At 31.8% G+C, this 27941-nt stretch overlaps 4 protein-coding genes, 1 long non-coding RNA gene and 2 pseudogenes across 9 annotated transcripts; 6 read left to right on the forward strand and 1 right to left on the reverse strand.

Annotated features, from left to right (window-relative positions):
• Positions 1-4263: 4263 nt before the first annotated feature.
• On the forward strand, positions 4264-8778 carry LOC111312624 (uncharacterized). Of its 2 annotated transcripts, none has more exons than XM_022913064.2 (7): positions 4264-4704; positions 4802-4890; positions 4997-5135; positions 7344-7442; positions 7564-7686; positions 7875-8143; positions 8243-8778. In XM_022913064.2, exons 1-7 carry the CDS (start codon positions 4530-4532, stop codon positions 8351-8353), a joined length of 1005 nt encoding a protein of 334 aa, XP_022768799.2. In that variant the 5' UTR covers positions 4264-4529; the 3' UTR covers positions 8354-8778. The 2 variants fall into 2 exon arrangements, with proteins under 2 accessions (XP_022768799.2, XP_022768800.2); XM_022913065.2 differs by having other exon boundaries at positions 4267-4704; positions 7878-8143.
• A 450-nt stretch (positions 8779-9228) lies between these two features.
• LOC111312626 (uncharacterized) lies at positions 9229-10976 on the forward strand. Its single transcript, XM_022913067.2, has 2 exons — positions 9229-9532; positions 10206-10976. The coding sequence occupies exon 2, from the start codon at positions 10239-10241 to the stop codon at positions 10764-10766; it is 528 nt and encodes a 175-aa protein (XP_022768802.2). The 5' UTR covers positions 9229-9532; positions 10206-10238; the 3' UTR covers positions 10767-10976.
• A 35-nt stretch (positions 10977-11011) lies between these two features.
• On the forward strand, positions 11012-14147 carry LOC111312627 (uncharacterized). 3 transcript variants are annotated; one of them, XR_016346141.1, is made up of 4 exons: positions 11163-11502; positions 11689-12165; positions 13198-13279; positions 13362-13500. XR_016346141.1 is itself a non-coding variant. In XM_089767616.1 (3 exons), the coding sequence occupies exon 2, from the start codon at positions 11765-11767 to the stop codon at positions 12149-12151; it is 387 nt and encodes a 128-aa protein (XP_089623742.1). In that variant the 5' UTR covers positions 11012-11502; positions 11689-11764; the 3' UTR covers positions 12152-12165; positions 13318-14147. The 3 variants fall into 3 exon arrangements, 2 of the variants coding, with proteins under 2 accessions (XP_089623742.1, XP_022768803.2); XM_089767616.1 differs by lacking the exon at positions 13198-13279 and having other exon boundaries at positions 11012-11502; positions 13318-14147; XM_022913068.2 differs by having other exon boundaries at positions 13198-13642.
• A 184-nt stretch (positions 14148-14331) lies between these two features.
• On the forward strand, positions 14332-14988 carry LOC149520593 (uncharacterized). Its single transcript, XR_016346142.1, has 2 exons — positions 14332-14545; positions 14640-14988. It is a non-coding gene; the product is annotated as an uncharacterized LOC149520593 (long non-coding RNA).
• Positions 14989-15696: 708 nt separating this feature from the next.
• LOC111312625 (succinate dehydrogenase subunit 5, mitochondrial-like) lies at positions 15697-19536 on the reverse strand. Its single transcript, XM_022913066.2, has 4 exons — positions 19114-19536; positions 17988-18298; positions 17704-17889; positions 15697-15940 (listed from the first exon to the last, which is right to left on the reverse strand). Exons 1-4 carry the CDS (start codon positions 19280-19282, stop codon positions 15884-15886), a joined length of 723 nt encoding a protein of 240 aa, XP_022768801.2. The 5' UTR covers positions 19283-19536; the 3' UTR covers positions 15697-15883.
• A 1796-nt stretch (positions 19537-21332) lies between these two features.
• LOC111311369 (putative carboxylesterase 2 pseudogene) lies at positions 21333-22587 on the forward strand (annotated as a pseudogene).
• Positions 22588-26220: 3633 nt separating this feature from the next.
• Positions 26221-27659, forward strand: LOC111311370 (putative carboxylesterase 2 pseudogene; annotated as a pseudogene). Its single transcript, XR_016345905.1, has one exon. The product of XR_016345905.1 is annotated as a putative carboxylesterase 2 pseudogene (transcript).
• Positions 27660-27941: the final 282 nt, after the last annotated feature.

Raw genomic sequence — 27941 nt, forward strand, 5'->3', positions numbered from 1 at the left:
GATTATTGAAAAAGGTATTGGTTGGGTCATTGGTGATGGCTCATTTATGAGCTTTTGGCATGATAATTGGTTGGGGTCTAAGAGTTTGAGAGATGTTGTTCATGGCCCTCTTAATTAGCTGGAGAATTAACTTTCAGTGAGTCGGTGTTTGAATGCAATAAAAAATAATCAACTTTTTCCAATTTATTTCCAACTCAATGATGATGTTTTAGATAAGATAAGTGTTATTCCTACTCAATTGATGGGATAGGGACAAGATAGTATATACTAATTTGCATCATCTAGTGGGGTATTCACTATCCAATCTGTATATGACCTTACTAAATAAACCAGTCTAAACGAGGATAAAAGTCAATGGGAGTGGATATAGAAGTTGTAGGCTCTGCCAAAAATTAAGTTTTTCATATGGCAATGCATGCATTGTATCTTGCCTACATGTAATGAGCTTGCTAGAAGAGGGTTGAACGTCCCGACTATTTATGTGTTTTGTATACATGACGTGGAGGATTTGGCACACCTATTTTATAATTACTAGTGGACCAAAAACATATAGGCTACCTTGCAATGAGCCTCTTTGCCTTTATCTCATTAAATCATTGACTATAGACAATAGATCAAATAAAATTCTTTAAACAAGCATCGATCCATGCATAGTATCCCTTAGTACTTGTTGTTTATCCATATTCTATAAGAGGTTTGGCTTGAAAGGAATATGAGGATTTTCAGATAGAATTATGAGATTATTGACTCGGTGAAATTGACGATTGCAAAGGCTGTTGAATTCTTTATAATAAACCATAGAGCAATTCGGGCTTCATTGCAATCCTTTGTGTCTATCAGGTTGGACCTTTCCAATGAGGGATGGTATAATTAAACACAGATGGCTCAGTTTTGGGCAACCTTTAGAAAGCAAGAGATGGAACCATTATTCGAAATAGTGAGAAAAAATGGATTGCTAGTTCCTCTAGATATATTGAGAAAGTTGATGGAAGATCTTAAAAATCAATGTATGCTGCATGTGTTCAAATAAGGGAATAGGTGTGCTTACGCCCTTATTCAATTTGGTAGTAGCAGTTGTTATAATAGTTATAGTTGTTATAAGGTCAACTATATGGTATTTATTAAATCTCGATGAAGCTAGACATGTTATGTATCGTAGTATTTTATAATTAAATCATCCCTATTTTGTAAAAATATATATATATATATTTAAAAAATAAAATTTTTAAATTTCTTTCAACTATAAATGAAAAAAAATTTCATTCTTATTAGATTATTGTTCACATTTTAATCACACTAATTTTACTTGATAAAATTTACTTCTTTTGTCTTTTTTTTATCTTTTTTTTAGATATTTAAGAATTATGTCATATTTTTGTTAATATCTAAAACTTTTTTTATATTTTAAAATTATTGTTTATATTTTATATTTGTTATATTAAAAATCATAAAACTTTAATTTATAAAAAAATTAAAAATTAATATTAAATATATTAAAATCAAAACTTTTTTTTTAATTTCATAAAAATCAATAACATCTAAACAATTTGGAACAAATGAAGTATTTTAAAATAAATATTTAATAAGAATATACAAAAACTTATATCAATATAAACAATTAATACATATTTTTTAAAAGGTGTAACTTATAATTTTTAATGAATAAATTTATAAAAAATAATATCTGATGTGAACAAGTTATTTCAATTCAAACTCTTGGTACATAATGTAAAAACAAAAAACTTAATTTTTAATAATTCAAAACACTCAACTTGTAAAAGTATTGAAATATTTTTAAAAAATAAAACTAAAATAAAACTTTTAATTATAAAGAATGCAAAATCATAATAGCAATTTATGTTTGAAAGAGTTTAAATGAAAACATCAAAAGATTATATATTGAAAGAAATAGTTTGGATTTGATTTATAAATATTTATACAATTTAATATGTATGAATTTAGACTTCAAACATTAAACTTAAATAACATTAAAAATTAAATATATTCATCCACAATTAATTAAGTTAATGGATATCATACATTTATGAATGAATAGTTAAATTCATATATCTTAAAACAAAATCTTAAATGACTTTAAATATTAAGTATATACATCATCAATTCATTTGAGTTATTGTATATTATATATTATTAAATTATTAAATTTATAAATAATTATATTAATATATTTTAAAATAAAAATAATCTTAAAAATTATTCTTAGCTGTAGTAATACGACAATAAATATGAACATTTCAAGAATTATTTTAATATAATGTATGAACATTAGAAATGAATTAATAATTAGGTAATAGTTCTAGTTATGAAGAATTATTATAAAACATTAATTAAATATTCAAGTGGATGGTGGGACAGGAAACTTTTTTTATATTTTAGGAATTTTTTATTTTTATTAATGGGTAATTTTCTGAATAGAAAAGGACTATTGCCTATTTTATCGAAAACGACGTGGTATGGTACACTTTCGGTTTCATTACACGTTTTCCTTTCCTTAGTTTTTCTTCAACTTCAAGGATAATCAATCTCTCATCTTTGGTAACAGTGTTCTTTTTTTTTTCCTTTTTGTTATAAAAATATATTACGACTGTTAAAATCAGTTAATTTTTAATTATTAGCGTGTTTGTTTGGTTAAAATAAATAAATGAATTTGTATTAATGTGTGATGCGTTTCGCGTCTATACTCAAAGTCGTTTTTTCTATTATACAAGTTAAATAAGCAAATCAGGCTGAGGCCAGATATTTCTCTTTTATATTGGATTTGATATCTTTTCCGTGTGATTTTGTTAAAACAAAATTGAAAAATTTTCAAAGCTTTTCTTATATCACTTGATATGATTAGATTCCTCACAATAAAAAAATAATTTAAAAATAATAAATTTAAATTTTAATAATTTTTTTTATATTTTTTATATCTATATAAATTGTGATATATAAATTTAATATAAAATATAATATAAGTATATAAATTTTTAGTATTTTAAGCATAATTACATGAATTATAACATTTAGATATGATTTTGAGTTTCTTAAATATAAAGTATATTTATAGATGAAAAAAAATTATAATTACACACGTTATATGGCTGAAGTGAATAAAGAGAACACTGACAAGACATAGGCGGAAAAGTGTAGTCCGCGTCTCGCCCAGTGCATCGTGTTTTGTGGACAGTGGGCACTCCCATACGATGCCGATTAGGATTTCTAAAAATATGGATATTATAATCCTGATTAGCCAATCACATTAAACAAACTTAAAAGGAAAAACAGGCTTTAAGCAGGGGTATCTCAGTGATTTTAATTAAAATTAACGAAAATTTTTATATAATTATGTTAAATAAGAGTGTAAATAATATATTAGTACTCTGAAAATTATTTGAATTTGATTTTAATAATATTTGAATTTGATTAGGTTATTATCGAATCAAATTTAAGTTCGAATAATTTGGCTTATTGATCAAATCGAATTTGAATATTTTTATATTTGATTCGAATATTTTATGAGTTTAATCAAAATTTTATATTTTAATATATTTTAATTATTTTAATTGATAAAATATATCAAATTTAAGTTTGAGTATAAATAATTAAACTTTATCAAATATAAAAATTAAATTTATTTTTATATGTTAATTGAATTTAATCGAACAAATTCAAATAATTCGATTTTTATCTTAAATCGAGTTCGAACTAAAAAAATAAAATTTAATTGAATTCAAATTGAATTTTAAATCTTAAATTTAGAATGAAACTCAAACTTAATACTATATCGATTCAAATTTAATCTATTATACCCATAATATTAAATGCACCTGAGTTTTATTTTATCTCAATTTTTTTTAAATTTTTTATAAGTAAAATTATTTAATTAATTTTTCTCTTTTATATAATTTTTTAAAAATAAAATTTCAGGAAGTAGTATATATCTTTTCATAAATAAATTTTGAAAGATTATAAACTTTTTCAAAAATAAATTTTTCAAAAGTTAAAATTTTGAAAAAAATTTTTTTTTTTGAAAATCTATTTTAAAAAATTATGAGATTTATCAAAAATTTATTTTTAAAAATATAAAAAAAGTAATTACATTTTTTCATAAAAATTAAAAAAAATTAGTGTGAAGAAAAAAAATTTGGAGGGCATTCACCACCCTTTTCCACACTGTCTTGCCTCTGAAAGAAGAAAGCGCTACACCTCAAGAGCACGTTAGCACGTCGGTAATATAAAGTTAAAATTTGAGTCACTGGTGGTGCATATTAGCAGGAAAAAAAAAAAAAAAAACCAAACCCAAAACGCACGCAAAGATTATAAACCAGAACAACAGTTCACTGGTGCCGGGGGTGGCTCCATTTTTCTGTGCCTTGGAAAGTGAAAGATTAAAGGAAGTTTCGTTGATTGGTGCGATCTGGTGAAACCTATTTTATCGATCTGTTTGGGGAGGGAAAGCAAAAAGGAAAGGAGAAGGGATATGGTGGGATGAGGGAGTGGAAGAAGAAGGAAAAACGGAGAAGGATATGGCTAGAGAAGGCAGAGGAGCCAAATGGGGTGGTTTTGGACTGGGTTCCGGTTCGGGTCAGTGCTCGTATAAAAGAATCACTCTGATTGTTTGCTCCATTAACATTGTTATTGCTCTCTATGTTCTTCGTTCTCTCTATTCTTCTCTCTACATTTATCCCAATAAAGATAACGGTAAGCCTCTATTAGCTTTGCCCCACTTTTTTTTTTTTTAATTAAATTTCCTCTTGATTTGTGTTTTGATTTTCTGGGGTGCTTCTGTTTTTGCTAGTTGTAAAGTACACACCTGATCAGATTAGGAAAATGGAAGAATCAATTAAGATTCGAAGAGCCAGTGAACCTATAGAACTTGTTAAATTGGTATGCAAATTACCCATTTTTCCTTTTTTTTTTTTTTTTGGTTCCTCCCATTTTGTTGGTGACAATGCTTTTAATTGGGGGATACTGTTTATGTCTGTAAATAAAGGTAAAGCGATTAAAGCATGAATTTTGGAGCGAAGAATCAGTGGCTGAACTGCCAAAGGCAGTTAAGCAGAAGATAACTGATGAGATCATGCAAAGATTGAGAAGCTTGAGACCAAATGCCAATATCAGCGAGCAGCAAGGTTGGTGTCTGCCTTAATTTCTTTTTCGTTTTGGACTGTTTCGTTCTATTATCTTACAGTTTAAAGTTAACATGGTCCTGTATTTCTATTTATTCTTATTTAGTAATTAGTATTCTATTACGGTGTAGTTATACATAGATTGAGCATTTATGATGTAAGATTACAATCTTTGTATGAGCTGGCAGCTTCAAAGATTATTGGTTGATAAATAATCTGTTAGTGAAATAATTAGTCTTAATTGCATTCTTATTATCGAAACTTGCAGATGTGTTATTAGCTGGTTTAGCATGCAGGAGATATAAGAAATGCAATAATGACATTGCTATTTTTGTGCGTACGAAATTAATTGTGTGGAAATGTAGCCTTGATTATTTTGTTTTTCATCACAAAATAGTATCTGATTGTTCTATTTTTTGCTAGAAACATTATGGCTGCTTGAACATGAGCTTTTTAGGGATCATATTCTTGATCTTTCAGATGGAAATGGAAATCTCTGATACTTCTAAAGAAATCCATTTTGAAACTTTGTTCCTGTCATCCATGATGTGTGTTTTCAATGTTTTCCTAAGCAGAATACCTCAAAAAGTTTCATAAAAATAGGAAAATTCTATTCTTAAGTACAAATGGGCTCTAGGGTTCATGTTGCTTAATTTCCATTAGGTATCAAATGTTATACTTTCACTTCCTTTCTTTCATCTTGCCAGGGGCCATTGTCTTGTTGATCTAATATCATCCACTAGTCCAAAGGTGGCCGTGCTTTATAATGCAATACATTGCCATTAATGGGATAAATCAATTCTTTAGTATTTCTAAGTTACTTGAATTTAGGGCTAGCCACTAATTTGTAATTTGCAGCAGATCATGGTTAATTGACCGATTGCATTAAGATGAAATGTAAAATTTGTATTCTGTGGTGCTGAGTTATTATGTGCAAAATTCTTTTCTTTCTTTTTTTTTTGTTTGATCACTGAAAAAGCATATTATGCATTGTGATTCTTGATTGAAGAAAGTTTTCAATTCGTTGGTTAGGATATATTTCTAACAATAAATTTGAAGAAAAGCAATCAGGCTTTTTGTTCGTGTTAACTCATCAAATTCTTATCTGAAATTCTTCTTCAGAATTTTGTGGAGTACTTATAAGATTTTGGTGAATAATGGTCATTTTATCATATCCTGCTTTTACTTCTGTGGCTTTTTTCTTTTCCTGGTACCGTATTCGCTTATGAAATATATTTGAGTACGTGAACATGCTGTCTGAGAGGGCTATGCGTGTTCCATGCATCTAATTTCCTACAAACCAAATATCCTCTGTTGTCCCTACTTTGAAGAACACAACTGCAGTACCTTTTTATCTGTTGTCGTGGTAACAAGTCATGGACTTCTTTGTTGTTACAACTTTTAGAATAGATGTAATCATTACCTAGCGGAGTCTTTACATGGGTACTTTTGGTGCTTTTGGAGAGCCACTTGTACCTGTCCTTTTGTTCCCTTTCCTTTTTGTGCAGAAAGGACTGACTTTTTGACATTCTGTTTCTGGTTTTGACTTGTAACTCATTATATGGGCTCCTGCTGACTGGTTAGGAATGTAAAATATGTAGCAAATAGCTTAACAATCAAGGAATTAGTCTTATGGAGGCTACGGTACAAATTATGTTGGGAAGTGTGAGTTTCATGGTTTTATAATAGCCCAAATTGAACATGTATGTCAGTTGAAAATTGGTTGTTGTTGACGATTTTCAGAACCATTGTTACCCAAACCATTTTTTGCTTTATCAGTCTTAGCAGGCAATATCAGTTTTGAAAAAGGAGATTGGGATTATTTTGCTGCTGGTTGCTCATCAGCTCTAAATCTAAAGATCTTTACCTTTTCAATTTGATGGAAATGGAAACTAGATATACTCTATGTGGTGTGATTTCCAAATCTACGGCAAGCTGTTTTTAACTTACACAGGATTGGATAGATTCTTATAGATTCTATATGTTTTGAATTCCTCAACAAGCCTCCCAATTCTCCAAACAAACCCATTTCAGTCATTAGGTAAGAGTTGTTGTACAAGTATTTACCGTGCGTCGGAAGAGTTCTTTGAAACTAGTCAACGATAATGTACATCTCATGTTTGAGGACCAGTAATCAGTTGTGGCTTTGTCTTGGTAGTTATTCATTATAATTTGCTAGGTTTTTGGTTGATATTCTTCTTGGGTTTACAGAAGTAGTTGAAACCTGGCGCAAGGAGAAACTAACAGAAGCCAAAAAGTTGGCCCTTGGAGGAGAGGGGTTGAATTCAACTCTTTTGCAAGAGGAAGCAGGTAAATCATAATCTGAAAGGTGGTATATTTTGGGCACATTAGTTTATCATTGAGATAAAAGCTTTAGCATCTTTGTACTTCGCAGAATGTTTAACTTACCAGTTGACTTACTATTTTGTAGGGATGTTAGTAAAAGTATTGGAGTCCAATCGGGCTGCGCTGTCAGAAGACATTGGCCTTTGGATACCCAGTGAAATCAATAATCAAGAACATGATGATAAGCCTGAGGGCATGGAAGATACTGGTAATTGTTCAATTTCTCTTTTGATCAAAGCCATCTCTCACTCTCTCTTGTCAAGATAACAAGCAGATTTCGGTCTATATTTTTATATAGTTATGGGAATAGGGATTCGAACTTGGAAACTCTTCTTGAAAGAAGAGGTATGAAAAATTGTGAAATGTCTGTCACTAAGGTGTAATTCTTTTATACAGAAGATGGGGATGAAATTTTAGCTGGGAGGGCTCTTCCCCCAGAATGCCATGCTGGACTTCATACAGATTATGATGGTGCTGCTGTTAGATGGGGTCTTACCCACCACAAAGAAAGTGCAGCTGATTGCTGCCAGGCTTGCTTAGATCAAGCAAAAAATGCAAAGCCAGGTGAAAAGAAATGCAACATATGGGTTTATTGTCCATCTGAGACCGGTTGCTATTCCCCAGATATATATGAACATAAACACATGGAGTGCTGGCTGAAATCCGTAAGTGTACTTTTGTATACATTAAGATAGCATTTCATTGTCTTTTGCATCCAACAGAAGTTGTTTGCAACGTAAAGCTAATAAAAATTTTATTCGCAGTCAGACAAGCCAAGACTGAACTTTAAGGACAGATATTCTGAAGCATATAGAAACAGCCACCCGACAGCACCTGTTATTGTTCCTTGGGTATCTGGTGTTATTAGTGCATGACTGGATTTTGATCAACAAGACAGGAGGATGGGCAGTCAATTCGAGATCTAGCTGACTCTAGTTCTACAGAAATCTTTATAATGCCCCATTTACATCTGATCAAAAAGTTTGGCCTTTCCTTATTCTAATAGTAAGTTGTCTCTTTAGTTTTGGAACTTGGGGGAAACTGGAGAAGGGGGGAAGCGGGTGTTCCACCCTACTTTTGACAACCAAAATTTTTTTGTACCACGAAAGGGATATTGGGTGAACTCAGCACTGGTAGATTCTAAGATCTGAAAATACCAGTGCTGGCTTCTGAGGTTGAGGTTATAGCAAAAGACATGAGAAGCTTTTCTTTGTAGTTTAATTAATTACATTGTGAAAAATGGATCTCTTGTAAGGAGAAATTGGTTGGATTACAATAATGATCTGCTGTGTAATCGGAATATGGGATGTGAATTCTTTAGGACCTACTTTTTCCCATGTTGGCCTCGGAATAATGCAGACTACTGCTGCTACTTATTAGTTGAAAAATTATCAAGTATGTTAACAACGTGTTTTTAGACTTCACTAAGGGTTAGTAAGATAATACATAAAAATGATATATTAAAAAAAGTGAATTATATATCAGTTTTTTAACTATATGTTTATCAAATAATAATAATAATATTATTATTATTGTGTTTTTAATTTATAAACGACATTAGCAAAGTAAAATAATTATTTGAATATAATAAAAATAAAATGTGTTAATTTTTTAATATTGTTCTTGAAATTTTGTTTAAAAAAATCAGTGCCTAAAATTTCGTTTTAAAAAAATCAATGTAAAAGAACGAATTCATTTATATTTTTAAATATATTTTAAAACGGTACGTGCTGATTACACTTTTGAGCAGGGTTAAAATTTTGCCTTTTATGGGCCTTTTGGGCTTCAAATAAATAGATGGACATGGATCTATCACGAGCAATTGAAGTCCAAATCAAACTACTGCCTGAGCCCAAACTCTTGCAAGGCAGAAGCATAAAATTCAAACGACGACGTGCCAAAGCTCTCTGCCTGTGTATCACATTGTCCTACGCTGTGTGCGCCGCCGCTATGATACATTAAAGAGAAGCGGAGGAAGAGTTCCCCTCACCGACTCTTTGTATACGCCTAGGGTTTTGTAAAACCGGATCACTCCTTAAATTTAACTGATTTTGGTATGATTTTTATTTTTTGTTCTCTTTATTCCATTCCCGTCTCCTTTTTTTGGGTCAATGTTCTTACTTTTCACCTTTTTAGGCTTTCGACTGCTATTTTAATCGGTTAATCGACACTTATTTGATAATTTTATGTTCTTAGATACTCTTTATTGTTTAATTAGTCTGTTTTTTATATTAAATTTGTTGTTTTAATCTCTTCATAGCTGGTTGGTGTTTCATCAATCATGTTCAATTTGATGCAAAAGTTTCTGCTTTTTAGGGTTTCTTTCCTTGGATGGTTATTTCATTCATAATTCAAGTCTTGTTTGTGTTCAAGGAAAATCAGATATAGGTTTCAGTTAAAAGAATCTCAAACAATGTCTTCAAACATGGTTGCTGAAATTTTAATCTTTCCACTTTCTGTCATCTGATTGTGAATGTCTGGATTTTGGGAAGTCACTATTAAGTATTATGAGCTAACTCTTTGTTCTTTCAATACTTCCCGCTATGCCCTTAATAGGGGAAGTGGATGTGGGGGTTCCATGATGCAAAAAACCATCCTTTATCGGTGTTTTAGTAGGGCAAAAAACATCAAGTCTTTAACTGTTAAGTTTTAGTTTCTACTAGGGTTTCTTTCCAGTAAATTTAAAGTAAATAACCTTTTGTCAAATCGTTTTTTATGTATTTGCAGTGATATTGTTCTTGTTACCATTGGTAGTGAACCATGATTCTTGGGAGTAACTCAATCCGAGAAACCCACTATGACGTTCTGTCTATTAAGGAAGACGCAAGCCATGAAGAAATTCGTACAAGTTATAAAACTGCTATCCTTAATTCTCATCCAGATAAGCTACATTCTTATCATGAGACAGGAGACAGATTTTTAAGAATACAGAAGGCCTGGGAAATCCTTAGTGACCCCAAGTCACGCGCAGTCTATGACAGTGAGCTGCGTGATTCAAGACAGGATGTAGTGGCCTCAGAAGATATCGTCTTAGAAGATATGATGATTGAAGATGCTGGAGAAGTCATGGAGCTCTTTTACCAGTGTCGATGTGGTGATCACTTCTCAGTTGATTCTTTGGAGTTGGGTAAAATGGGGTACACATTGTTTTGGGATGGGACTGAGATATCTTTAAGGACCCCTGATGCCTTTCCGGCATCAATAGTTCTGCCATGTGGTTCTTGTTCTTTGCTTGTTCGTCTGATGATAAATCCAGATATGAAAGTTACAACTGATGGTCATTTGTGATTGGTTTTCCATTTTCACTTGTGATTGATGATTTAGTAAGTTATTCTTTTCATTGTCGTAGAAAAGATTTAGATGTGAAGCAGTTGACATCTATTACAATTGACAACCTCGGGGACAGTTGAAAATGTTCTTTGTTGTGTAATGTAAACATTATACTGAGTGAACAATCTTCAGGAAAGTTGCCTTGATGAATTTTGAAAATATGTTTATCAGATGTGATTAGGTTTAGTGCTGTTTTTGTGTAGTGCGATGTGAAAACCAGACAAGCTTGCTCTGACCAAGTAAGATGGAACTTGTAACAAAGCAATTGGTCCTAGACTCCCAAAAACAAATGGATATTTGATTCTTTGACTTCGAACACAGAATTTAAGTAACTTTCCAAACCAAATCAAAGCTAATGCATGGTAAGTTCCCAAACCAAGAACCCAGAAAAAAGAGCAAAAGAGGATCAGACGATCACAAGGAAAAAACAATCGTGGACCGGTTGTTGGGTTCTTGGGGACAATTTTCTTGGTAGCCTTCAAAATTTTATCTATTCTAGAAATCAATTTTCGTTCTTAACCTAGTTGGAAAAAAAAGGGAGGTGAAAAATAAATCAAAGGAAAGTACAAAGATCTGCTCCACATCTCGATTCTTCGACACGTCGATAAACCCAATTACTTGTCGGAGCGAACGAGCTTTCTTTCTTTCTCCAACTAATTCAGGCAAACCTGAAACATGGATTTCATCGTTTAAGGTTAGTGTTTCTGTTTCTTCTTTTTCCTCTTCGAACATAATTAGATTCCACTTCAAGCTTGTAATTTTTCTTCCTTCAACGATTAACAGGTTTCAGAACTTGTCTGGGTTTTACTAAAATAAACGTTGATGTTTTTTAATTCAGTAATTTGGAGTTGATGAATTCATTGAGTGATGGGTTTTACAGGATTGAAATTTACTAAGAGCAGATCAAAATGGAAAGTTAAGCCCAGGTTCATTGACTGAAAGACTCTTGGAAGCAGATGGCTTCTGGGGAAGGAAATCCTCATTTCAGTGTCTTTGATGGAGTGAAGACTTTCCCATTAACACCTGAGACTCTCATGGCTGAGATCAACACTGCTATTACTAATCTTGAATATGCACGTGCTACAGCTCTCCTTGACTCCCCATCTTCATCTCTGTCGAGAAGCAAGGGTCATGATTCGCCTAAATATGATGCCCGAATGGCTGATGAGGCTTACAAAGCTGGATGTGCTGCATTGGCTGCTGGCGAGCTTGATGAAGCTTTTCATTCTTTGAATATTTCTCTCTCCAAATGCCCACCTGAGAAAACTGCTGCTGTTGCCAAGCTTCAGTCTCTTATATCTCTTACTTCTCAGCAACTCCACAAATCTTCCGTTTCAAGCTAACCCATATTGCTATGGTATTTTTTTTAAACTTAATTTTCAGTTTCTAATCAAATTTCAGTTAAAAGATTGTTTTAGTACTAACTAATGATGTTGCTGTTTTTATGATGCTTTTGCATTTCTGTAACCAAGTATGAGGTTCTTTATCATTAAGGAAAAAGAATATGAATGACTGTCTTTATTTGAATTTAGATCAATGAATTCTTCAAGATAACAATAATTCAGTTTATATGTGAAAAGATTTGAAGAAATAACGGGATAAATTCAGAATTGCATTACACATATATTAGTATTCCAGAGTTAGTAATGGATTCGTATGTAATGTAGGTCCTTCATAGTTATTTTTGTTTTGTTGCCTCACCCCATGGGTATTTGTAAGCATCAAGAATACAGTACCTTATAAAGAAGTTTTCTGGGGCTAGAGGAGCGAGGGATTCTTGGTGATTTACCATTTGGATTTAGATAATGCAGTTAACTATTTAAACTATGTCCGATTAGTGGATAGGAAGACGAGAATGCTGTACCTCAATAGAGATGCAATTGCTAAATAGGTTATACTTAACTTTCATAACCATTTGTTATGACGAGAAAGCATCAAATTTGGGCTGCTGTGTTAATTCTGGCTAAAGTTTCTTCTAGATGTGCTTGTGCCCCTGTTTTCCCCTTGACTGTGTTACTTTTGCAATCTTGCTCGGTAAAGTTAGGTGGCATCAACTTATGCTGAGTCAAAGAATTGTAAACCATTTGTTGTGCAGCAAAAGACTGTTATGAGGTTTATTAGGGTTGCAGAGTTGCGGTTGAACTAAATTTTTTGATACAACTGTGTAAATTTCAAAAAGCTCATTATAACTTTCTAAATACTATCAAAAAGCACCATATGCACGCAACTCAATCACTAAGCTTAACCCAGTCTTAGGAGAACTATTTTTGGAAAGATGCGACAAACATTGAACATTGGGTTCTAACATTCAAAGATTGTGGAAATGATTTCTTTTGTTAGCTTTTAATTATTTATTTATGTTCTAATTTGCTGTTTGCTTCTAAATTAGGTGGCACTGGACAAAGCTAGTCATTATTGGTTGTCTTCTTTTCGATCATGGTGCCTTTTCCATTCATTAAAGTTTATCTGAGGTTGGAAATGATTTTTTTTCTCCTTTTGGCTTGACTAGTGCAATAGTTGGGCTCTCCTATAATTTCTTAACATCCTGTACAGTTGATTGGGGAATCTTCTTAGTGATTCACATCTGAGGGAAAAAAGGGGAGAGATGCAGCAACCTTCTCACTTGCCCTTGCTCCTTCCTTGGTATCAGAACCTGCCAGAAGTTAAGATGGTTGAATTTCTTTGGGCATAGAGGGAGTTTTAGTAATGTGAACATGATGTTTATTGTACCAGATAAGTTTCTTTAACTTTTACATTGTAAAATAGATAATTAATTATTCTTCCTATTTTTTTTAAATAAAAAACTTTGAGAAAGGTATTGCTGAGCAAGAAAATATTTTACCGGAGTTGTTGGTTATGTAAAGCTCCTTGTTGTGGAAGAATCAGGTTTATGGTGTGGGTGACTACTTCCTTCGAGGATGTGCCATTAATAAGTTCATGAAGTTGCTTTAAAACACAGTCACCCTGTAATTTTGGTTGTCTTGTTAGAAGTTTAAACTAACGTGGTTCTAAATACTTCACCACCAAGAATCCGTTAAAATAGCCGAAAAACAACACTTTGAGATAAGTTCTTTCCCGGTACAATTAATGCCGGTTGACCATTATCGCAAGTGTCATGCCAACTTCACCGGCTTGGATTGTCATTTGTTGTCAGGGATTGAAAGGAAAAAGGGGAAGGAATTAGAAAGTTAGATAGACTGCAGGAAGGATATAAAACTTGGTTACTGCTAGATGTTGATCAAGTTTTCCATGTATCAGATCTGGTTGTTTCATGAAAATTCTGATGTACTCTCAACAAATCCTTTACAAGTGTATTCAGGTACCTTCGTTTTGATTTCATGATTTGACTCGGAATCGAGAAAGGCCACGGTCTGTTTGTTTATTCTATGTTGCCTTGAAGTAACTTCAAGGGTCAAAGTTATCCTTGTTGTCAAATTTGTCCAATTCTATCCGTCATTGTTTGGTACCATGTCTCAGTTTTCACCGTGACTTCAGCTTGAAGTAAAACTTGTAAATTACTCTAAAGGAGCTATCTCTGGAAACTGAAAGGAAATATAATTCAGTTTGGAGGGTCTCCATAGGGGAGTTTTTTAGCCCAATTGATGACCATCAATCTCAAGCTGAAAAGTGGGATAGAGTCCCTGTATTTTCAGTAAGCTGTTATGGCACTATCAACACAAGCCGGTCAATTTCAACATCAAAACAAAGAACGAACTATAACAATCAGTGTTCTATATGTATATGTATAAGCGTTTATTTTTATGCACCCATTAGCAAAATCTCATGTATAATATAAGGTCAGTGTCTTACAAATCAATTTGCCACTTTCAGACAGCTGCTTTCTCCAACATGGGCGTCTTTTATCAGGAAGAACAGCCTCGTCAATCTAAAAGATGGAAGTTCCTAGCTACAGTTCTCAAGGAAGCATTTTCCAATTGCCATACTTTCAATGGAGAGCTTTCAAATTCGGGTCCGGAAGAAGAATATTCAACAAGTGACACTGATGATGAATCAGAAGTACTAAACTAGTAACCAGCATCCAAGATGATGTTTCTAGTCTTCTATTTGCATTTCACTGCCAAAATATGAGTTCTTTTTCTTTCTTTACTGGAAGTTGTTTCTGAAATTCGAAGTCAAGCAATGGAAAAGATGAAGCACAGGCCTAGTCTAATATCAGAAAGCTTTTCCTGGCTATTATCTCCTTCAACAGGGGAAGCTGTATATAACCTCAAAGCACGCCAAACGAAGATGATAAAAGAGAGGAATTCTTTTCTGTTGGGAGTTGTTTCTCCTTCTGTTTGAGTGCTGTAAGTAGGGAAGCATTTCTGTCGGCTAACACGAACTTTTCTCGTTCTTCAGGCTTATACAAGATTGATTTCCCAGACATTTGGAAGTTCGATTTCCCGGAAATTCGAAGGCGATCAATCATTCAGGAATTCTGTCATTGTGAGGGCTGGCCATTTGGGGTGTGCAGGAAGGCTGTGTTACTCCCACCTCTGCCCGCATCCCCTTCTAAGTCTTGGTCTTGGCCTAAAGCCTCCAGATTTGAGGTTAAACATAGCTTAATCTACGAACCTCCCAACACCGCCCGCTTTCACTTCCGTATTATAGTTTCTCTTTTTCTGTCTCCTATTCCGTTTTGGTTTTGGCAACGGAAGAAGGATTCTTTCCCATTCTAAGTTCAAGAAGCTTACAAAATCTAGTAACTAGTCATAGAATAAGGGAGTAATCATGGACATAAGAAAATCATGGTGATTAGCTGTCAATGCGTGAACTTTGAAGTTGTAGATCCTAACAAATTAAATTTGTTAGATGGGGCTGATGGCATCATTAAATCATCTCAGGAAAGAAATATGGTGGAGAAAATTTTCCCCTTAAAAAAAAGGCATAAGAAACATGATTTTACAATTTGATTTACTGTTGTTGACAAAGATATGCCTTTTATTTAGCTACCAAGCAACTTCAACCTCGAAGGTTTTCCAGGAGAACAACAACAAACAGTCTCCAAGTGTTCATAAATATGTCTAAAACAGAATAATGTTCACAGTGAATTGATCTTTCTCAGCACTATAGTGCTAAGCTCTTTGCTCCACATAAGATCCAGATAGTCCAGAGGTTCCAAGAACAGTAATCTGCAGTGAAAGCGACCAAAACTATTAAACAAATTTGCCATTACTTATAGTACCCCAAATGCTTGTATAGGAGCCCGAGTGCATCAGAGTTTACACACAATGTTTATGCAACAATAAGTGCTATTGTCAAATACTATAAGGGGACGTTTGGTTTGTAGAGAAAAATATGATCCTTGAGAAAGTGAGATATCCAAAGTTTTATTTCATTTTCAGAACATTCAGTATTCAAATTCACTCATTTGATTAGAGAAAATCTTCATATATTAATTCTTAAATAATTACCATAATCTCTTTGACATATATGATGTCAACTTTTTATTAGTTTTTATTAATAATATATACTAAAACAACAAATTATGTCTTTAATAGCAAAAAAAGACAAATATTTTATTTAATTGCTGTTTTTATTTATAAAATATCATCAATAAAAAAATAAAAGATTATTTAAGGCGTTTTTTGTTGAGAAACCTCTTAAATAGTCCTCTTTATTTTTTTAAAAAAGATTATTTAAGTCGTTTTTTGTACAAAAACATCTTAAATAATCCCTTTTAAAAAAAATAAAGAAAATTATTTAAGAGGTTTCCCAACCAGAAAACCCTTAAATAATCCTCTTTAATTTTAATTTTTTAAAAGACATTATTCAAGACATTTTTGTTCAAAAATGCTTTAAATAATCCCTTTCATTACTTATAAGATTTAAGAAATAAAACATAAAAAAACTGAAGTAGCTCAATTGGTTAGAGCATATGACAGTTTACTATAAGGTCGTAAGTTCAACCCTTCCTTCTAGCATTTTAAGCCTTAAATAATACCTTTCAATTTTTTAAAAGACATTATTTAAGACATTTTTTTTACCAAAAATGCCTCAAATAAATTTTCAAAAGAGTAATGGTTATTTTCATAATTTTTTATTCAGATCAAATTTGAAAATAACGCTACTTTTCCCCCGGAATCCTAGAATACCACAGGTGGGTTTCTAATTCCGGGACTTTGAGTACGCCTTAAATAATACCCTTCAATTTTTTAAAAGGTATTATTTAAGGCCTTTTTTTACAAAAAATGCTTTAAATAATTTTTCAAAAAGGTAACGATTATTTCATAATTTTTTATTCAGATCAAATTTGGAAATAATGCTACTTTCCTCCCAAAATCTTAGAATACCACAGAGAAAGGTAAGTTTCTAATTCCGAGACTTTGGGTACTGTTGGGAATCTACCACTTTCCTTAGTAATTAGATTACCCTGAATTAAACATTGGAATCAAATACCCACTAATAAGATTCTAGGGGAAAATTTGTGGATTACTCCGAACCAAACGCCCCCTAAATGCAGCAAATAAAAAACTATAAGCAAATGCATAATTCACTTCCTCGCTTCCCTTATAAATCTGGGTGGATGGGGAAGGATGGAAAAGGGTTACTTTAGACTTTATGACAAAAGATTCTCTAAAACAAGATAATATTTGGTCCAGAGTTCTGCCAGGTGATCCAGAACACCAGATGATTAGGATGTTGAGCACAGATCAGGTAAGAACAAATAGCACTTTGTACATATAAGTAAGCTGAGATGATTTTCTTGTTCATGCTCACATCTTCTTCGCTATCTGAGAAAGTTAACCCCAATCCTAATTCTCTTTGTGTCACATTGAACCACGAATCACATGCAATGCACTACACGAATTACTATAACCGATGTTATACAACCTCAAGGCAGATCATGCAGTAATAGCTGAATTTTTAAATATGGTGCAAATTGTTCTAGTACCTTTCCCCACTCAGAACCAAGACCACTACATCTCATCTTTAGGTAGATCATCTTTGATCCCAACTCTGTCTCTACCTTCTTTCGCAAATAGGTTTCATCAGGACCAAATGCATCCAAGTAAGTTGTATATCGTTGATAAACTGTCTTTAGTGCATCTGCAAACTCACTTGACAAAGGCTTTACATTCTACAAAAAGATTCAGCTCATCAAACACCAAGAATTGGTGACATTGAGATAGAGACAAAGAAAAAAAAGAATCATCAGGGCCTAATAGATTATAATACCTCTCCACTCACTCCAATGCTATCATCAAGTTCCATCTTCATGCTGATTAGAACGCCACCAAACTCTTCAACTGCTTCAGCAGCACGGAAAACATTTTTCAAAGCTTCCTGGCCAGCTTTGTCATCACTATCTTTGGACAAGGCTTTCTTTGCATCCTGTACGACTGAATAGGGAACCTCATCCCAACTTGCAGCCATTAAGTCCTTAAAAACATTCAGAATTTCATGGTCTTTTATAACCGGCATATGAGTTACATCTTCACTAAAATAGCGGATGCTTCCCAATCTCAATGCAAAAGAAGTCCTGCTATCTGCATATCTTCACTCATGAATAAAATGTGTGGAACTTGATACAAGTTGGTAATGTTACAAGTTACAACACGCTATACAATTCACTAGCAGTTGACAGCAATATTAGTCTAACACACAAGTTTAGTTTCACTACAGTAGATACACGCATGTGCTTGGGTAAAATGATTTATTCATGACATACAAGTGTTCTTACTCCGATGAAAAACATTCACACACTAATTCACAAGCTCAGTTGGAGAAAAAAATGCAGTGTCGCAAATACAATGCTACTATGAAATTTGACACATTTCACTAAGTGCTAGAAGCCAAAAGTTAAATCCCTCTCTTTGTCTCTTTCTATGCAGCCCCAAAAGATTTCAATTGCTATCAGATTCTTGATTTAAACAAGACAGGTGAAACCCATATAATATATGTTAGAATTGAACATGCCTCATGATGAAAACAATAAAAAAAAAACAACAGACCAGAGTTCCAACACAACCAAGCCACAGTAAGAACCCATAAAATTCTATGTTTACACAACACCCAAACCAAAAGGGAGCTGTAAAGAACTAAAAATTCAACCTTTAAGGAGTAGTTCAAATCTTGCACATGAAACAACGAAAAAGCTACAATCTCGAAACCCCAAAATACAATAATAAAGTAATCATCACAGGCCTCAGCTAACATTTTGTATGTAAATCAGATAAAAGCAAAGCACCCCCAAGAAAAAAAGTCAAATAATAGATCTAATTCAATAAACTCAGCGATTCCCAAGATGATTAAAAACGAGAAATGGGTAATGAAACAAGTTTCCACAATAATAGAAAAGTACCGGAAGGGAGTTTTCTAGGAGGATTAGAGGCGGAAGGTGATGAGGCAGAAAAGAAACTACGGGAACCCAAGTGGCAGTTGAGGTTAGCGGCGGCTGCGGCTGTGGTAAAAAGGGAAGATCTCAAACATGCTGCTCTATAAATGGATCTCAACACCACCATCTTCTCCATTTTTCTGAGGCTTTCAGCTCCAAAAACCGTAAAAGTCACTTGACAGCCGGACGCCTGGAAGTGTGTGTAATTATTAAATCGGAGGCTTTAGTAAAATCATAAACCAACTTTGAAACGACAAATCATTTGCTTTTTTTTTTTTGGGCTGTGGTTTGGGCTACTTATTGCTATTGCTCTCCCGATTCTCATAGACAGGATATCTATAGACTAAAATGGGCTACTTTTTTCTCTCTTTTCTCGCACTCTGGTGGGATGAATGAAAATACAAAGGGAAGGTTAAAGTTATCCTTTGATTTGGAATGAAATAAATTGTTATTTTAATCGAAAGATAATTTATATTAAAATTTATTTAAGTATAAATTAAAAAATTAAAAATTATTTAGATATAAATTAAATTTTAATATATTTATTTAAATCCAAAAATAATATAAGAGTTTATTTAAATAAAATGATAAAATTTAAAGACTTTTTCTTTTTAATTTTTACTTTTTAATAACAAAGACTCATAATAAGCCTCACAAACATCTATATACTCTCTAACCCAAAAACCCTTCTCTCAAAAGCTAAGTAACTTAGAAACTCTCAATAATACGTGATGGCACCGCAGAGTACCTTTGCCGCGGTGGTTGGCAATGGTAGCTTGAGAGGCTTGGCCTCCTCCAAAATTTTGAAACCCTTTTTAGCATATATATATATATATTTAAATTGATTTTCTAAATTAGAAATGTTAATGTTATTATTTTTTGTGTTTTATAAATTAATTGTATGTATTGTAATTTAAGAAATATTCAAATCACATTGATATTTATTTTTATTATATTTAATAATTATTATTTAAATTTTTTAAAAATTAAGAGAGTTCTCACAAATTTTAAACCATAATAAAATGAATTTAACAAAAACCAAAATATTTTTTTAATTTTCTCAACAAAATTCAAATTTTCAATCCAGTACCAAATATGTTTTTTTTTCAAGTATAAGAGAGGTCGAAATTTGAGAGATATAGTGAAAGGGGAAGAGATATTTAACTTATTACAACTTCTTCTCTCCATATATATATATTTTTGTTTTTACTTTAAATCTCTATCACATTTTACAATTTTTTTTAAAATCATATTAAAACTACTTTACAAAAGAATAAAAAAAATAAATTTCTAGTCTCAATTTTTCATCTTCGTTTTTTAAAAAATATATTTAATTTTCTTGTTTTGATAAAATATGTAGTGATTGATTTATTCATACTTCTTGTTTATTTCAATTTTAAATTATTAAAAAATCATAAATCATTGATAGATTATACATTAATAATTCAACGGTTAATTGTAAATCATATTTTATTAGAAGTATAATATTATCATAATAATATCTTTATTTTGTCATATTTTGAATAATATTTTTTTTGCATATTTATTAATAAATATGATAAAACATATCTTAAAAAATAAAATAAAATATATTATACATTATTAATTGATCTCTCAAAATTATATATTAAGATCCGCCATTACCCTAATGACAAACAAACTTAACACCTCCCTTAATGCCTATGGGCACAACTTGAGCTTTCACTGGGTATGCCATACAGTTCTACAACAACGCATTCGACACTCAGCCCTTCTCAGCATTGGTTTCTCTTCAAAACCAACCCCTAGTGCTGGGGGATAACTGGTGGCAGAAAGAACGAAGAAGATTCAGGAAATATTGGTCAAATGAGACGGCGCAACTTTGTCAAATCAACTAAGGAGGGCTATTGGCAATTAAACAAAGGATATAATCTCCTTTGACTTCTTCTGCCAATTAAAAGGTTGATTTATAATTTAATAAATGCAGGTTAATTATCATTTGCCATAACCATCCTTTTAATTTCGAAAGTGTTATTATTTTATAGCCACCACAACAATATCAGTGTCGAGGGTTTTGCTTTGTTTTGTTAATTTCCCTTGAAAGATCATGCATTATTGTACTTGAATCAACTTAATTAGCAATCAGAACCAAATTTTATGAGAATTATTTTGACCCACCTCATCTCAGCTAAGCTAGAAGCATTGCCAAAGCAATCAGCTTTGGGAACACCTCGACCACAGGCAAAGCCGATAAAGGAAAGTACATTATTGTATCATCTACCCACAAAAACAAACATGAGGAGAAATTTAATAGCCTCCAATTAATATCTAAAAGCCCAATCTTCATCCCTCTATTTTTCCTCTTCCTTCTTCTTATGGATTCAAGCAAACCGGAAGTGGTTACTGAAATCCCAGGTGTTATCAGAGTCTATAAAGATGGTCGTGTTGAAAGACTCATTGAAACTGACTTTGTCCCACCATCCACTGATCCCCAAACCGGTGTTTCATCCAAAGACATAATGATAATCCCTGAATCCAACGTTTCTGCTCGTCTCTTCCTTCCGAAACTGACCAACCCTAACCAAAAGTTACCTCTCCTTGTCTATTTCCATGGTGGAGCCTATTGCGTCTCATCACCATTTACTCCAAAGTACGGTAGCTACCTCAACGCTTTGGTTGCTGAAGCTAAAGTGATTGCAGTTTCTGTGAACTATAGAAAAGCTCCTGAGCACCCTATCCCTACCGCTTATGAGGATTCTTGGGCTGCTGTTCAATGGGTAGTTTCACACTGTAACAGCCAAGGACCTGAGGCTTGGCTAACTGACCATGCCGACTTTGAAAGATTGTTCTTAGGTGGAGAAAGTGCCGGTGCTAACATTGCTCACAACTTGGCTACTTTTGCTGGAGACCCTAAGTTTGGGCAAAACGTACAGATTCTTGGGATAGCTTTGGTGCACCCACATTTCTGGGGATCGGATCCAATCGGTTCAGAGGCATTGGACCCTGCTAGAAAGGGCATTTTGGATAGGTTATGGCCATTTGTTTGCCCATCGAATCCGGATAACGATGACCCAAGGGTTAACCCAGTAGCCACTGATGGGCCAAGCTTGGTGGGGCTTGGGTGCAAGAGGGTTTTGGTGTGTGTGGCTGAGAAGGATGTGCTAAGAGATAGAGGGTGGCTTTATTATGAGGCTTTGGGCCGAAGTGGGTGGACCGGCGTAGTGGAAATTATGGAGACAGAAGGGGAGGATCATGGGTTTCATTTGTCCGACTTGGAGTGTGAGAAAGCTAAGGATTTGATCAATCGGTTGGCTGCATTTTACAATCGGGATATGCCTCTTTTCTTCTGATCATATCAATGTAATCCTGTCCTCAAATAATTTGCTTTAGTTCCCATGATAGTGTTAATTTACTTCTATCATCAAATCAAGTTATTCCCTAAAAGGTTTGTTTTTTATGCTATTTTATGTTTTAATTTTTATAATATTTAAAAATATTTTAGTTCATTGTATTAAAATTAATTATTTATATTTTATTTAAAAAAGTCTCAATCATTGTCAGTGGGCATGTGGCCTATGGGTGACAATTTTTTTCTGTCCCTGACATAATTAGGAATCAGGAACGTCAAATTCACGTAATTCAATATAAAAACCCAAGGGCTAATGAGATTTAGTTGACATTTGCATCAACTTAATTTATTATCTCCTAACCTAATTAGGAATTGGGAAAGTCGCATTCTCGTAATTCATAAAAAAAATCCAAGGGCTAAAGAGATTTAGTTGACATCTGCATCGACTTAATTTATCAATATCTCAAAGTGCTTAGACAGTTACAGCTAATAAGTACCAATTAATAAAGAAGTGTGACTTTCTGCATTGGGTTTACATTATTCTTAATAAAATATCTGTTAAAAGGTTATTATTTTTTATATGTTGATAATAGATGTTAAATTTTTAATTTTAATGATTAAAATTTTAATTTTTTTATAACAACATTAAATATACAAATATGTGTAAAATAAATTACTAATCAAGACAGTTTGCCAATGAAAGAAATGACACTGAGAAAATTAAGTTGTTTTTTTAATGAAAATTTTAGTAAAAGATGATAAAGAAATGTTATCAGCTTACAATTACATGTGATATATATTAATTTACATCCAATTCTTTTTTATTAGAAATTAATTATATTGTATTAATTAAATAGTGCAACGAAATCATGATCAATATGATTACAAACTTAAAGAAATCTCTGCAACTGTGTCTAATTTAATCAATTTGGAATCTATATGAGAGATGTCAACTAATTTGAGGTACGAAACTCACCATTAAAATTTAATATAATTACAATTTGAGAGAATAATTTAAATTTTATTTTAATGATTACAAAAATATTGATAATTGATTGACCAAAAACTTAAGTCACCCTAAATAAATTTTCATCATCATTTTATTTACAATTTAATAAACAACCTTGATTTGATTATTACAAATAAAGCTATAAAAGTATAAAATAAAAAAAAGTGTGATAAAAAATTTTTTTATTCAAAAAAACAATTTCATTCATAAAACCAAATGATTACAAAACTTAAGAATCTCATTGGAAAAAACATCAATGCATAAATGGAAAAACAATTATAACAACGTCTAATAATAAACACAATCTAATTTCTTAAAAAATTAATACACACAACTTAACCTTCTTAGAGTCTACTACCAATAGACATAAAATAATTTTATTTTTTTTTCACTTTCATCTTTGTTAAAGAATGAGCAATATAATTTGTTACTTTGCTTCCTTAAAGGTATGGCAAAACCAACAATTTCAAATTTGCTTATTATATTATATTATGAAGGAGCTAAACTTACATTGAAACCAAACCATTGGTATTTTTATTTCAACATTCTATATTTTGTTGTTATGAGTTGGTGACATATCAATATAATATCTTGAAATATCTATCTATCTAAAAAAGAAATATAGAAGAATATAGGAAATTGAGGATAATAGTTTCAATTATAATTTTAGTATTTCTAAAATTTTAGGACTTATTGTTAAATGAAATAAGTGGTAAATTTCACAAAGTTGAAGAATTTGTTCCATTTTTTTTGTAAGATTTTAAAAATTTACAAACTAGTGTCCCTAATATCATCTAAAGCTTTATTCACAGAGAATTTAGAAAATAATTTTTTCATTTTTAATCAAAATTAAAACATATTTAACAAGGTCATAATCAACTATATTATTTTAAGTTGATTTCACTTACAATACAATTTTTGAGAATCCTTATGATTTGATTCCCAATCAATCCATAGCCGGCAAACATGATAGCTTCCAAATCAATCAATTGTCTTTGGCATCTGATTGTAAAACCTTATAAATCAACATAATCTTATCAATTAGTCTCATAAAATAAACGAAAATCATTAAGCCTATACTAACTAATACCTAGTTAAAAAAAAATTCTTTAGCAACATCACATTAATATATATATATAATATAAAAAATATGCTTTTAGATTATAACTTATAACTTATAAAGGAAAAATTATACTAAAATATATAGTTGATAAAATTGCTATTTTAACCATAAAACCTAATAATTGCACAAACAAAAATATGAGTAAAACCTCAATCAACTTGTAAAAGAACAGCCAGTAAGACTACAGAATAAATTTTTTATAAGATAATAAAGATAAAATTACAGTAAAACAAAGTTGGAGAATAGTAAAATTTGATCAGTTTAATATTCTTTTTGGAAAAACATTTGTATTTATATTATTATCAAGAAATATTATTGTAAATGTATTAAAAACTTACTATTATTAATAATCTAGGAGAATGTCAAAATCGATTGCCTAAATATTTTTTTTGTAATTTAATGATATCATTATTGTCAACTTGTTAAATGACTCATTTTTCTTTTCTTATTTACTACATTAAATTTAATTTATTTTTTCATGAGTAATAAGAAAATATGAAAATATATTCATAAGTAATTAGTTTTTTTATTTAGTTTCTTTTTTTTATTTGTATTATTGATGAAATTAATTGTAACTTATTCATATAAGGTAAAAATATTAGATATTTAAAAATGTAATAAATGTAATTAATTTAGTCTAACTAATTATTTTTAAGTAATAAAAATGTTACTATAATAATAAAAATGTTTTAAACAAATAAAATATATTTATTAAAAAATACATAATGATTTTTAAATCTATCCACATGTCAAAAAAATAAACTATCCATATTGATTTTTTTTATTATATAATTTGATTTTTATATATTATATAAGATTTAAACTTTAAATAAAGGAAACTCGAATGAAAAAAGCCTAATCTTGGAGGTTTCTAATTCTATTCTTGATTGAGCTGTCAAAATTGATCCTCCCCCCCCCCCCCCAAAAAAAAAAAAAAAAACGAGAATAGGTTCCTATTCATTATTCTTTGTAAACGTAATGTAAAATATATTGATTGTTACTTACAAATGAAACTACCACACAATAAAAATATTTTTCAATACTAACTTAACACAAAAAAAATCACATTTTTCTAAAAATTCAGATTCCGCCTCGTAATACGGTTATTTTTATATTTCACATAAGTAAACTTTAATAATAATAATAACATGACATGTATCTTATAATCAATTTGATTGATCAACTGTTTGAATGTCCATTATTAGATGAATAAGTAGTATTATCTTAAATATTAAATTTTGAATTTTTTATAAATTTATATTTAAGTTAATTTTTTTTTTATCTACAGATAATTAATTTTAAGTTAATATTTAACACTCTATCATAATCAAAATTCTGTAATAATTTTCGTATTCATCATATCTCTTACGAATTTGTCATATACTACTTTATGCCTACACATAAAAAATCGGTTAAATAATTTACTTTTCAAGTTCCACCTTTCCATCTATTATCACTTAATTTTAAGTCAGATACTTTATCATCATCGTTAAAAGCAAATTATATAGGGAACAACTTGGCCTTGAGGTCCTTGTCAATGAACACCGAATGTTGTTTGTTGATGGAATTTAAAATAATCAGAAATATGAAATCAGAGTGATGGCAATTTCCTGTTCATGCATTCCATAACATCCGAGATACAAATTAAGGATGTTGGGGATTGTCTTGTCAGCTTGTTGCCGCTAATCTCTCTCTATATAAACAGTGTAATAAGCGAAGTATCTTTGTCTTGTTAAAAAGTCATAGCTATCTTTAGCTGGTAGTAATCGCCCCCTCAATTTTGTTTATGCATTTCGTTTTCCAGTGTCACCCTTATATTTTGTTTAATAGATTTTCTTCTGTCTTTTCTTTTTCTGCCTGTCTTAATTAATTAGTGAGATCTAACGGTTGTAAGTTTTTCTATTTACGGATACGCACAAAGACATGGGTTCTAACGCTTCAGAAGTTGTTCTTGATTTGTTTCCCTACCTTAAAGTATACAAAGATGGAACGCTCGAGAGGATTGCCGGAGTTGAAGTAGTTCCGCCAGGACTTGATACTGAAACTGGCGTTTTATCCAAAGACATCGTCGTCATACCGGAAATCGGCGTCTCAGCCAGGATTTACCGGCCCAACTTGCTTAGTAAAGATGAAAAGATACCACTCGTAGTTTATTTTCATGGTGGAGCGTTTTGTGTAGCATCTCCAGCCTGTCCAGAGTACCATACCAGCCTCAACAAGCTCGTTGCTGAGGCTAACATCATAGCTCTTTCAGTTGGCTACAGGTTAGTCCCAGAGCATCCTCTTCCCACTGCATATGAAGACTCATTGGCTGCACTTCAGTGGATAGCTTCCCACAAGGAGGGAGATGGCGACCATGAGGCTTGGATCAAGGATTATGCTGACTTTGACCAGGTTTTTTTGGCTGGTGATAGTGCTGGTGCAAATATTGCACACCACTTGGCTTTGCGGATCAAGCACTCAGGCCTGGATCAGAACTTGAAGATTCTTGGTATTGGTATGATCCATCCTTACTTTTGGGGAACAAACCCAATTGGAGCAGAGGTTACTGATTCGTTCAGGAAAGGATTAGTGGATAATTGGTGGTTGTACGTTTGTCCCTCTGATAAAGGGTGTGATGATCCGCTTATCAACCCTTTTGTGGATGGATCCTCAGATCTTGCAGGCTTGGCATGTGATGGAATCCTTATTACTGTTGCAGGGAAGGATATACTTAGGGACAGAGGGAGGCTTTATTATGATAAATTGGTGAAATCTGGGTGGAAGGGAAAGGCAGAGATTATGGAGATCGAAGGTGAGGATCACGTTTTCCATATTTTTAACCCTGACTGTGCAAAGGCTAAGAGCATGATCAAACGCATGGCTTCTTTCCTGAACCAGGGAAAAGCTCCCGTCAAGTGAAAAATATGGGGTTGCTTTCAATAAGTTCAAATGGGATTGAAAGCTATCTAGATTCCGAATCCTTTTCTATTAGTCTTGGTTAATGTATTTCTTTAATGCTATGTTTGGATAAATATTAATAAAGGAAATGAAAGAAACGACAGGAAAATAAAGTTTTTTATAAGAAAAGAAAAGATATATGTAATTATTGTTTGGGTAATTAAAATTAATAAAAAAAAAAAAGAAAGGAAATGAATTTTAATAACTATTGTTTGGATAAATAGTGAAAAAGAAAGGAAATGATTCATTGTAATAATTTTTTTCAATTATAACCTTTCATTACTTATGATTTTATAGTACTTTTGGATCATAATATATTTGCTATCTTGTCTAGCATTACAATTGCTACTATATCAGTGATTTTTAATCAAGTAAAATAAGAAGATATTTTACAA

This window comes from Durio zibethinus, chromosome 1 (assembly GCF_047325235.1).
Source record: "Durio zibethinus cultivar Kanyao isolate XHJ-2024 chromosome 1, ASM4732523v1, whole genome shotgun sequence".
NCBI lineage: Eukaryota > Viridiplantae > Streptophyta > Magnoliopsida > Malvales > Malvaceae > Durio > Durio zibethinus.

Bases quoted from the DNA above. Each gene is read 5' to 3' on its own strand.
- LOC111312625 (XM_022913066.2), bottom strand. From the start codon at position 19,282: ATGGAGAAGATGGTGGTGTTGAGATCCATTTATAGAGCAGCATGTTTG. The intron at 18,299-19,113 runs GTACTTTTCTAT...GAAGATATGCAG, and splicing joins TCCTAGAAAACTCCCTTCCG to ATAGCAGGACTTCTTTTGCA. The intron at 17,890-17,987 runs GTATTATAATCT...ATCTTTTTGTAG, and splicing joins GCATTGGAGTGAGTGGAGAG to AATGTAAAGCCTTTGTCAAG.
- LOC111312626 (XM_022913067.2), top strand. From the start codon at position 10,239: ATGATTCTTGGGAGTAACTCAATCCGAGAAACCCACTATGACGTTCTG.
- LOC111312627 (XM_089767616.1), top strand. From the start codon at position 11,765: ATGGCTTCTGGGGAAGGAAATCCTCATTTCAGTGTCTTTGATGGAGTG.
- LOC111312624 (XM_022913064.2), top strand. From the start codon at position 4,530: ATGGCTAGAGAAGGCAGAGGAGCCAAATGGGGTGGTTTTGGACTGGGT. The intron at 4,705-4,801 runs GTAAGCCTCTAT...TGTTTTTGCTAG, and splicing joins TTATCCCAATAAAGATAACG to TTGTAAAGTACACACCTGAT. The intron at 4,891-4,996 runs GTATGCAAATTA...CTGTAAATAAAG, and splicing joins CTATAGAACTTGTTAAATTG to GTAAAGCGATTAAAGCATGA.